Source organism: Phasianus colchicus, chromosome 4, assembly GCF_987193195.1.
Source record: "Phasianus colchicus chromosome 4, bPhaCol1.hap1.1, whole genome shotgun sequence".
Lineage (NCBI taxonomy): Eukaryota > Metazoa > Chordata > Aves > Galliformes > Phasianidae > Phasianus > Phasianus colchicus.
Genome location: NC_143439.1, coordinates 26324650 through 26336915, shown reverse-complemented (window position 1 = coordinate 26336915; position 12266 = coordinate 26324650). Strand labels below are relative to the sequence as shown.

At 41.4% G+C, this 12266-nt stretch overlaps 1 protein-coding gene and 1 long non-coding RNA gene across 4 annotated transcripts in view; one reads left to right on the top strand and one right to left on the bottom strand.

Annotated features, from left to right (window-relative positions):
- Positions 1–12266, bottom strand: part of BMP2K (BMP2 inducible kinase) — an 87905-nt gene that overhangs the window by 52532 nt on the left and 23107 nt on the right. For 2 of the 3 annotated variants that reach the window (XM_090138948.1, XM_031596638.2), the window contains exon 1: positions 5205–5582. In XM_090138948.1, the coding sequence (XP_089995074.1) occupies positions 5205–5358 (154 nt within the window). In that variant the 5' untranslated portion in view covers positions 5359–5582. Of the gene's footprint in view, positions 1–5204; positions 5583–5699; positions 5780–12266 lie in introns of those variants that run through there. The other variant, XM_090138949.1, reaches the window with a different exon arrangement.
- LOC149918138 (uncharacterized) lies at positions 5705–10524 on the top strand. Its single transcript, XR_016465958.1, has 3 exons — positions 5705–5973; positions 7789–7908; positions 9835–10524. It is a non-coding gene; the product is annotated as an uncharacterized LOC149918138 (long non-coding RNA).

Genomic DNA, 12266 nt, shown 5'->3' with positions numbered 1-12266 from the left:
GCCAATATGGTGTCATCTGAAAACTTTCTGAGGGTGCACTCAATGCCTTCATTCAGCTCATCAACAAAGATATTGAAGAGGACAGGCCCCAGTACCAAGCCCTGAGGAACACCACTTGTGACTGATGTTATAGCTGCACACAGCTTTCCTATGCATTCAGTCAAAATCAAAGACAGAAAGTCCTCACGCTGCTTTCTTCTCTCCACTACCTCCCAGACTTAAACAAGCTGTATCTGCTACTCAAATATTAGCAAAGCAAAGCTGTGTTTGAAACAGAATGAGAAACAGGCACAACCTTTAAGATCATGCGTAAGCACAGATTCAGTAACGTTATACCCTGAAAACTCGACATGACCAATCCCAACTCAAAGTCCATAAGTAATATTTCCAGACAACCTTCCAGCTTCTGATCTATCCAAGCAACTGACCTGGATTTTTACTGAAAACTAAATAGCAGTTACTCCAAAAAGCAGCAATGCTACATAAATGCTAAACCAATGAAGAATCCCAGTAATTAAAAGTTTCAGCTTGCTGCATAAGAGATCACCATGCCACAGAGTCATGACAGAAGTGACACTGCACCAGCTAGATTCATCATATTGGAGATTAAGCTGCATCTTGCACACTGCAGAATCAGGACCTCTAAGTTAAGTGGGTTGGTACCCCATACCGCATTTAATCACTTCAAGTACTCAAGTTAACAGATCCATTAGAAGGGCACTTCTCCCTGCTGAGAAAACAACAAAGTCAAACTTTTACATGAGAGAAAGCAGTGAACGATGTACACAAGCACACTTAAGAATCTGCAGCAGCTTCCTCAATTGCAAATCTCCCACGTCTAACCAGAAAGAACTAAAAATGGGGGTAGGAAAGCTTCAGTGAAATGGGACTTGGAAAAACAGAAGGGCAAGAGAAACTTCTGCATGTCAGGAAGTTGGTCTATTTGAACTAGTAGTTTAAGCGCTATTGCTAATATACTTAAGACAGAGAAACTTTCAAGATGATCCTAATTTTGAGAAGATACTTGAACAACTTAGCACATCTACTTCCTGGACATGACATAATGCAGACTTGACCCCAGTTGTGATGACAGTTACATCTTAAGATTCCCCTTCCTCCTCAGACTTTCAAGAAAGTAAAAAAACTTTCAAGAAAATACATTTGTCATTACAAAAAGAAAACGAAACAAGACCAACAGCATGACAACCTACAAAAGCAGAGCACGTGACCTCAAAGAGCAGGATGTGTACTCCTCACTAAAGCAGCTTTAGGACTCAGTTTGGACAGTATAAAAATGAAAGACCAACTAAATAATGCACATCATCAAGTACGTGAATGCTCAGTTGAAGCAGAACAATCCAGCTTGCATGCTCATTACTTCAAGAGTTTGCCAGTACTGACTCCAGGAAGTTGGAACATAAGAAGGATTATACAAGAAAGGATGAGTTTCCAATTTTACAGAGGGAAACTTGAACTTTTCATTTGTCCTCTATGCTCATAGAAACTAATGATTTAACCATCATACTAAAAATGAAGCAAACATTGTGTGTAATACAAACACTTATTAACTTAAAAGCAGTAACAATTTCAGATGCTTTTTTCCCCCCTGGTCCTTTGGTCCTAGATACGAAGTCATTCACAGAAAAGCAGCACTCTGAAAACTTCTGGAAACCAGCTGCACAAGGTATTAACCAGTTTCTCTGAAGCAAGTCACAAATATTCCACCTCCACAAGCTTTCTGGTGGGATGGTCAGAGGGGAAAAGAGCATTCAAACCTCATGACAAGAGACTCTTGCTCCCTGCAAAAACCATCTGCAGACTCCTTTGCCAGAACCATGGCTCTCAATAACAGTCACCCCCTTCTTGCACCCTATTCCAAGTACACAAACACATTCTTCATCCTTAACCAGGGTCACAGGCAAATAGCACCTACTGGATGATCCTGAGAAATCCACTTCACAGCAGCTTACCCACAGCCAGATTAGCATTCCCACTTTGTGACCATAATGATTTATTGTTGTTTCTAGAGCACCATTCCTTACAATTTAAGGTTATTCGCTGAAGATTGCTCCAGGCCCACCAGTACCAGCCCACTATAGAAGCTTACGACCACTTAGCAGCAGCGCTATTCTTTTTCCACAAAATAAGAGTATTTCCCAGATGCTAGTTCCAACCCTTTAACTGCTTTGAAAAAATATGAACTCCAGATGGTCTAAGCTGCACCAATCCTTTCCATTCTTTCAGCAGGGTCCCAGCTCACTGGCTTGAAGGGCTTCTCCTTAAAGAACAGGGACAGGCATGGATTCCTGTGTAGCAACTCCAAAGAAACAAACGCTTTGTAGCCTAGAAGAAGGGGTTACCATCTGACATGAAGTTAACTCATTTTGCTGTTGGACTACATAAATATAGCTTAATTAAGAAATCACAGGGTGGCCAGATACAACACTTACTGTCCCAGACAACAGCAGAACTACCAGCCTGAAGGAGTCATTGAAACGGTGGTACTTGAAATGCCAGTTCAAGGAATGCCAGGTACTGAATGACAGATTATTACCTGTACTACAGAAGAAGAAAAACCAAAGAGACAAGCCCAAAACCAAGCCAAAAAGACAAACAAGAAAAGCCTACACAGCAGCTTTATTTTTTTTAAAGATGATCACCTATAGCTCATGACAGCACTGCTCAATTCTAAATAGGAAATACAATGGAAGCAGTACAGTGAGCATCTTTCTGTGCTTTCAAACTAAGCCTGTTTGAGACTACTACACATCATCTCTCCCTCCTTCCTCCTATTTTTTTTTTTAACATCCTAAAGTCCCTCTCCCTGCTTTATCTGCACTCTGTGAAAACACACCAACACGCTAACTTTGCACACAATGCTTACTATGCCCATCTTTGTCTGCTAAATCTGAAGGCACAGAGAGTCTCAAATCTGGAAAAAGCTTTATTTCCTCTGTTTAATACACAATTCCAAGACCTCCCAAATAATCAGGGCAAGAATAGAACTGAATTCTAGTTTCAAAATACCTTTCAGTGCCTATCCTTACAGTCTCCAGGAAGATAAGCTCCACTGTTTTCCTTAAATATATTTCCGAATCGTAAGTCAAGGCAAAAAATGAAGTAGTATCACACCCTACTGCAAAGCCAAAACCTTCTACCTCCTTCTCATATATATCAGAAATATTATGGCAAGTTGCTTGGTTTTACTTTCCTTTTCACTGTTCACAATATTTACTGTTTTGCATTTGACATTTGAGATTGATTTGAAATGACGTTTCATAGTTTCCATGTTCAGTCTGCTGCAGCTGCTGTGCTAGAAAGCCTTTTTCAGTATTGGAGCTATCCCGTAACTAACTTTAGTATTGCCAGCACATCACCCAATCCTTCAAAAAGACAGACTACTCCATATTTGCATCAGATTTAATTTCCCAAAGTTCTGCTTCATTGCACACACTCTTGTGCAACAAAAAGATCCAAGCAGCAGGCCTCTGCCTGCATCACTCGTCCTGCATAGCTCCACTATTCCTCTCTGCTTCTGCCTCGTATTTTGCAACGATGAGAAACTCACTTCCCCCATCAAAACTTAACCCAAGTTGACTGCTTTTCCCTATCTCTGAATAACATACCTCAAAAACAAACTCCTTCTAACAACATACTGAGCTGTTACTGAAGGTTACTGAAGGTAAATAGCATTCAGAAAAGAGATAAGTTTAACAGAAAAGGAACAAAATACTACTGAACACAGCTCTTGAACTTTTGTTCCTACTTCACTATGTAAGCTTGCAGTGCTTTAGATAGCACTATATAAATGACTTGTGCAAGAGACCTACGTCATAATGCAACATGGCTTTGCCTTTAAAACACTACAATAAAACAATGCTGTCAAAGACTACAGAAGTGTTTTGTGAGCAACACCTGTACCAACAAAGGAAACACACCAAAGGTTAAAATTAGTACAGCCTATGACATTAGAACAATGAATGCAGTTACGACTTGAGCCCTCTGGCATCACTTGTGCTACTTGTTCTAGTTACAGGAAGCCTTCATCACTTAGAAAGTCAAGTCTCCGTTTTCCAATTCAGAAGCAAAATAAGGAAGGAGCGGAGGTCAACTCTTGGAATCCAACAGACATATCATGCCATTAATCCTAACAGCTAGCAAAAGAGCCTCTCCATACCACAGAATGTTGCTATGCATCTGTATTGAAACAGGCTTGTTAAGTTGGTTACAGTCATTAATGTACTAACAATGCTTCTTGTTACACGATCTAAAGCTCTACTATAAATCTCTTAAACTCACTCATAAATTGTATTTCACCAGCACTGAATATCTGGACCTGCCTGACAAGCCCAAGCAGCTCAGCACAACTGGGTTTCCATAGAATAAAACCAGTAACATGCAGAGGGATTAGAGAAAAAAATGCAGTTGTTCTTGCCTCAAAGGAGAGAGAATTTATTAATCAGGATTTACAGTAAGTATTAATATTGGACTTTAATGTCACCAATACATCACCTGCCAACAATTACTAATAATTGCAAGCTCACCGCAGGAAAACATGACTGTCAGGAAGTCACTCCCAGGTAAAAGGAAACTTTTCATTCATGAACTGCTGCAATGTGTCAGGAAGAGCAGGGCTGAACAGAAAGCTCACAGCGAGTGTCCTATCAGCCCCCAGCACACACTTCTGTCCCAACAGCTCACCAACAGAGCACTGTTCCTCTGTGGCTTCTTCACCACGACCCTTCCCGTGCAATTACAACAGCCACCTGTGCTTTTCTTCTGTTCTGAAGCCCATTAGGGTTGAATATCTCTGGCTTTGAAGACCTCCAACAGATCGGCAGTGCCCTGACTCCTACCAGCTCTCGTCACACGCCTTGAAGGGGCCACACGAAAGCCGTTCAACTCTCGCTACTTCTGTCCCCAAAAGAAGGAAGCACGTTTGCACAACTCTCAACTGTTCCAACGCGCGTTCACTGCAAGCTACAGAAAGACCTGCCCCGAGAAAACTTTCAAGAAGACGCCGAACGGAACAAAGCTGCGTGCAGCCCTACAGCTGCGCGAGTCGGTCCGCCGTGCAAGGCGAGGGGCATTCCCACCGCCCTGCAGCAGCACCGTGGGACGGCAGGGCCCGCAGCGGGGCCCACCGCAGCTTTCCGGGCAGCCAGCCGCCCCCCAGCCCGGCCCGGCCCCGGCCCCAGCGTTACCCTCCGCCAGCAGCTCCTCGGCGGTGACCTGGTGCCGCCCGACGGCGAACACCCAGCCCAGGGCGGCCGCACCGCCCGCTCCTCCCGCTCCGCAGCCCGCTCCGCCGCCGCCGCCGCTCCCCTCGGCCTTGGGCATGCGGGAGAACTTCTTCATGGCGAGCGGGGCCCCGAGGCGGCCGGAGATGGGGAGCTGCCCGCTTCACATGCCTCCACTCCTCGGCCGCTCCCCGCCGCCTCTGCCCGCCGCGGGGAGGAGGGGGAGGAGGAGGAGGAGGAGGGAAGGGAGGAAGGGGGCGGCGCGCCCGAGCCAGGGGAGCCGTGCAAGCACTGCCCCGCGCCGCGCCGCGAGGGGAGGGAGCGCCCGGGGGGGACGGAGCGGAGGGCGCTGCAGCGCACCGCGCAGGCGCAAGCCCGCCTCTCGGAGGCGGGCACGCGGCCGGAAGTGACGCTTTCAGCCTCGGGAGGCGCGTGGAGCGCTTGCGGCGGTTCGCTCACGTGCGTTGTGCGGGCGGTTGGATGTCCGTCCTCCCGGCGCCTCGTCGGGGGCTGCGCTGTGCTTCCCGTGGGAGGAATAACTGTAAAAAAAAAAAAAAAGAGAGTAAATTCCCAGCAGTGGGTCTCCACGAGTAACAGGCTGAAAAGGTGTGGTAAAAATATGGCTGTGGAGAAGAAAACATCAGCTGTGGGTTATCTCTCTGTGAAACTTAGCGTCGCTGGACATCTGCTCCGTAGACATTGAGGGAGCAAAACTGGGGTTTCCCCAACGCAGGTGGAGTTTTGAGAAAAGTTTTTATAGAAAAACTGCTTCTGGCCCGTAGGAAGCACAGCCACCATCAGCGGTGTTTGTCACAGTTCCCTAAAAACAGCATTGGGGAAGTACCCATTTCCCAATAGCTTGTCTCAAATTTCGAATTCAAGTTCAGACTGAAACCAGATGTCAATCTGACATGGTTTTCATACTGAAAGTGTCTCTGGTCTTCCCAAAATAGTCACACGAGTCATTGCAAGAAATGTTTGTCATACATTACAAAAGACTTTAAGATCCCCACGTCCAACCATGAACCCATCCCCACCGTGCTCACTGACCACATCCCTCAGTGCCACATCTCAATACTTCTTGCACTACCACCTCCCTGGGCAGCCTGTGCCACTGCATCACCGCTCTTTCTAAAGAGATGAAAGTGTTCCTAATATCCAACCTGAACTTCCCTACCATCACCTCCCATCCTATCGCTGTTACCTGGGAGAAGAGGCTGGCCCCCACATTACCACAACCTCCTTTTTATCCCTAAAGAGGGCTAAAGTCTTCCCCTCTGAAAAATCAAATTAGTTTTGGCTTAATCGTATGGCTGTACTCCAAGTTAATACCAAATGACAGTATTTCTCTGTTGAAGTGACAACATCATGTCATACCTTGAAAGCACAGACATAACTATTCCCACTATAGTCCCTTTCTTCAGTTGTTCCCATCCTCTTTGTAATCGGAGATCAATTTTTCAGCAGCACACAGAGAATCTAATCCACAGTTTTCCTTAGAAGATAAAGGTACTTCGACTGCAGATGAAAGGAACAGAGTACTGAGGAGAAAGGCACGTCCTCACAGTGATGTGTGCCTGGGCTCCTTAGAAATAAACTTGTAATTGTCTTTGGAAAAAGAAGCAAAGCTGACTTGAAAGTACATACATTTAGTGACAGCAATGAGTATAACTTTGCTTATCCTCAACCAAAAGTGAAATATTTTCTAAACATTGCTCTGAGAGGATTGGATTGGGTTTTTGTTTGGCTCATTATTTTTATTGATGTTGGAGGCTCCTACCCCCATACACTTCTATGCTTTTTAAGCTAAGGGATTTAATTATTGTCAGAGTTATTTAAAGGCTGGGCAAATGAACAGTCTTGTTACACAGGGATTAACATTGCTAATCTCTGTCTTTGCACATGAGAAGATGTAGAGGTCAACTACTTCGGCATAGCCAGCAGATGCGTGCATCACTATTGCTTGCAGAGCTGCAGTGATGGATATGGCAAGTCACTCCAAAATGATGGACATTGCCAGTAACTCCAAAGAGCTGCAGCACAGCTAAGTTATGAAGCTCCACAGTTGTTTAATTGGAAACTTGGCACCCAAATGGTCTATTTCTATGAGAAGCCAGCTTGTTGTGATGTTTTATGCCAAGAAATATGGTTGCTTTGACTGGTTATTTAAAAAAAAAAAAATGGGCCCTATCCTCCAAGTGGCTAAATAAGCAATAATCTGAACACAGAACTAAACCACTGACTTTGATTTAATTCTTTGTCTGACCAGAACTGTATTTTGCTATTTCTAGAAACTATTTTGATTTCAGAGAAAGGAGAGTTGGGTGAAGCAATGCACTGACACAGGCTGCCCAGGGAAATGATGGAGTCACTGACCCTGAAGGTGTGGAAGAACCATGGTTAGTGAACATGGTTTGGTTGAACTTGGAGATTTTAGAGGTCTTTTGTAACCTTAACGATTCTGTGATTAAGACTTTCACTCGGAGTATGAAACACAAAGTAAACTCTGTTATCCCTTACTGAAATGAAACCTCCTATTTTGTTTCAGGCAGAGAAGAGATGGTTCAGTCTTCCACAGTTGCAAGTAATGCAATAAAACCAGTGTACATACTGCAACATCTGCTCAACACAGGGACAGTACAACAAGGACTTTGCACTAATACCAAAAGTAAAGAAACTGAAAATGTTTTAAGTAATTGAATGTGTGCACAAGTCGAGTTAAGGGTAGATGTGAAATAATGGGTGGTCTGAAGAAATAGCCAGGGACAACTAACAGAAAATCAGAAAGTCAGGAGAGATCCACTACAGATGGAGGAAAATAGGGGAGGGATGTTAGTAAAGAGGCTAGGTCAAAGCCATGAAGTCAGTTATCATGGATTGTTTGTAAGGTTTGGATTTCTGCTTTTTTTCTCTTTTTTTTCCTTCTTTTTTTTTTTCTCGTACTAAGTAATGGTTGTGTTTTAAACCTTCAAATCTATGATCAGAGCAGAAAGTTAGCTTTCATTACTGAAAAAAAAAACCCAACACCCAACAATGACTGAAGGTCATTTCTGCTTTTTATGACTATGAAATCAATGGTGAACTTTCACTACATGAAAACAGAAGAGAAAAAGTCCCAGTGGCGTGCTGTGTACATTTGTTTCTGTCTCTATTTCGGTAGATTTTAGACATTGCTCCTACTTTTTTTTCTTTTTTTTTTTTTTCTTGCTTGGGGTCTGTAATGCCCTCAGTATTTTCTTCCTTTTTCCTTTTTTTTTTAAATAGCATAATGGTAGATCTATAACAGAACATAAGCAGTTCCACATATTGTGTTTACTCAGCACTTTGAACACCTTGCATCTTGAATCTTCTCTCACAGTTAGGTTCAAAAAGCAAACTTCAGATTTTTGTTGCTGTTGTTTGTCTCTGTGGTTTTCTTTAGTACAACAAAAACCACATTCTCAGAGTCACGATAGCATGTCATGGTTTGCCTCATTGGCTTTATTTCAGAATGCTGCTGCACCTCAATTAAAAAAAATAATAATAAAACTAAGATGATTATTTACTCCATTGTAAAACACTTTGAAGATTTATGGATGAAGGCACTAAGTGGGAAAGACTTGAAAATGAAGCACCAGATACTCTATATGCATTCATCTCAAGCTTGGTGTTTGAGGAGTGACGACTTAATCCTCTTCAAACTGCTGAGCAGTTCAAATGCCTTTTATCATGATTACTATTTCTCGTGCATTTCTCTTCTTATATGTTCCCCCACTTTTAACTCTTTCCCCCATGCAGTATATAAATTGGTTTTGAATGAGTCCCTTAAGAATCAAACAGTTTCCTGTAAAAATGTCCCATGTCCCTGACAGCAGTTAAGGAGAAAGATGAGTGGAAAACTTTCTTAGCGTAAATACTGGTTGCAATTCACTTGCTGTTTCCAGAAAAAAATCTTTACATGCTGATTACTCATGCTTAGTAGTAGAAAGTAAAGCAAAAATATAGTTTTCTACAAATCTATTCTTATTAAAACTCTTAAATATCATTTATTTATTCTCCACTTTCATTGAAAACATAGATCTATGCCTTTGTCACATAGGTGCTCAGCTGTTCAGCATTTATTGCATTAATTAGGTTTCTGGGTGGTTTTTTTTTTTTTTGGCTTTGAGTATGTGAGGGCTGTTCTCTTTAGTTATATTTTAGTTCATCTGAACAAAGCACTGCTGAAGGGGTTTTCCTGATAAGAACTTAGATCTTCCCCCCCCCTCCCCCCCCGCCTTTTCTCTTCATTGTTGAATATTTGTCCCATGGAAGCCATAAGAACCATCATTTAATACAGCATAAGTTATACAGTTGCCCTATCTTAATGCTATTCCTTAGTTTTGCACTGGTGACCTTGATGAAGTTTGCTTTAGAGAAAGGCACTAAAACCAGACAAAATGGTTTAAATGAGCTAAGAGCCAGGAAAGCTGTAGGAGACAACTGGTTTGGCTTTGGATTTGTTTGTTTTTGCTAGGATCAAGTCATATCGCTCCTCTGAATCAGCAGTAGTACTGAGATGCCTTTTTTTTTTTTTTTTTTTGCTTAATGCAATGACAAAAATCACTTGCTGCAGTAGGAAAACATGCATTACCTCTGGAGCAAGTCCATGGCTGAAGATCTGAATTCCAGGCTGTTCATTGACCCAGGGCAATGAGAGGCAAGTTAGCATCCTTTTCAATTTCTACGATTTATTCCAATCAGAAAGTATACAAAAAAGAGTTGTGGAAAACAAACCACTAATTTCTGACAATAGAACAGGAACAAACCTGCAGGCGATCTGGTAAAGACATACAAGGGCAAGAGAGCAAAATTCAACTGTGGTGACATCTGGTGCAACTCCCATTGACACTGAGGTCAGCAGTTCCTTATTGCAATGTGAGATTTGGCCACTTCTAGTATAGTTGAATTTGGAAGTTCTGGGGTTCTATGCAACATTGCAGCAGTTAGAAATCACTGAAAAGCCATGGTCCTTCAGGTACAAAAAGTTGATTTTTTGCCTACCGTTTTTACTCAACTTGCAGACTTAAGTTCTGATTTTATATTTGTTTTGTGATGAATTTAATGTACTTCAAGTCCACGTGTATTTTTCAAAAAGTAGAAAAATGCAAATCTACCATTGGTCAGTTCTTTTGCTACAAATATTTCTGTACATACACACATAAGCATGAAGAAGAAATCTGTGGAACTGAGAGCCCAGGAAGGAAGAACATCTTTTTGGTCACAAGTGAATAGTCTGTACTGATGCACACAAACATGGAAATTATGTAAGAAGCACAAGAACCATATCATATCTGGTGGACTTATACCTGTAAAAGCTCATGTAAATTCAGAATTGTTGCTCATAATTTGGAAAGATTTTGCAACAGATAACTTCCTTGTGCTAACAGGTATCTAAAACTGCATTTCAAGTAATATTGATTATGAACTCTAATTCCATTTCTGGTTAGATAAATCAAGGCTTCTGGCAAGTTGTTTATCCAATATCATGTGCATCCAAGCTTAAAAAGAAGTAATTTGATCTACTGCTCATGTAGTAGAAGTTCCATACCGCAATATAAATAGTGAAGAGGAGAGAGGAAAATAGAAAAAGAATTGCTTGTTTAGGTCAAATTTAGATAGGCACAGAAAAACTGCCTATTTCTTTTAATTTTTCAGTAATACTTCTCAAAACACAGTAGGTTGTCAGTTTTACTACTACATACAAAGAGGGAGTCAGCATTATTTCACATCTTAATGACTTATTTGATGCTCTATATTAAATGGGAAAAGCTAGTCTTCGGCAACAGAACTGGCTCTATTTCTGTTCTGCAAAAGAGTTATTAGAGGAAGAACTATGTTAGATCTGAATTTGAATTATATGCTGAAAGTAGTAAATCTACAGGCAAAAAGTGCTTTGAATGAGAGGTCAGAAAGCAATGAAGTTCACTACAGGAAAAAAAAAGGAATAAGAACAACAAAGGAGAGGCAAATGACTTCATAACACTTTGCTAGATGTTCTTATATTTACAGAGGGGAACTTGGAGCAGTAATCTAATTAATAAAGGAGAACAGGAATCCAGATGACTTCTGCAAGCTCTGAGAATCATTCTAGAGGCTAAGCAGCAAGGTACTGATGTAGAGGAATAATGGGCAGCTTAATAAGGAAATTATCTAAAAGTCTAAGATGGAAACATTTTATGTACTTACATAAGCTCATAACAAACACATGTTAAGGCTACCACTGCCATTTTGACTGAACTGGGGCACTGCAGCAGCCTTCCCTGGAGCGGATTTTATTTGAGATTACTGTTAATTGCTTGCATAGTAGCATAGTGTACACTTACAGACTGTCTGGATTGTACAATACCTGAAATGAGCTGAAATTAGTTTGGAAGGGAGAATTTCGAATCAGAGAGCTCTTTAGAAATAAAGAAATGGTCTGAGTATACTCAGATTAAATTCAATAAATTTGAAGGCATTCACTAAGTGCAACAGAAAAAAAAGGAATTCTAAGTAGAAAATTAGAAGTATCTCAAAGCAACAAAAAGGGTCTGAGGGCTACAGGAGCTCATTCTGAACAGATAGCAGCAACAAAGGAGAAAAAACAACATTCAGTATAGCATAGAAAAAAAATCACATCCGTAAGACATGAAGGTGAGTCACCTGCTAAGGCTTCATTTGAGGTATCGCATCCCATTTTGGCACTATGCATTAAGACATTATTTTACATTAGATTTCGAAGACATGCAGCAGATAAGAGAAGTTTGGAAAAGATGTCCCCTGCAGAGAAGTTAAATGAGTCATTATTGAGAAAAAAGTTAATTTTCCAGAATGGAAATGTTGAAGTTGATCAATATTTCCTTGTATTTATTACTAGGTATTAGGAAGACAAGTACATTTTTCCTCATTTACAGCATGTAAAACTTGAAATAGATAATGGAAAAGGCTTCCTTATGATGAAGGTGGGGAAACGGTAGAATCATAAAATATAGCTGAAGTTCTTTAAGCTGCTTTAAGTTCTATTCT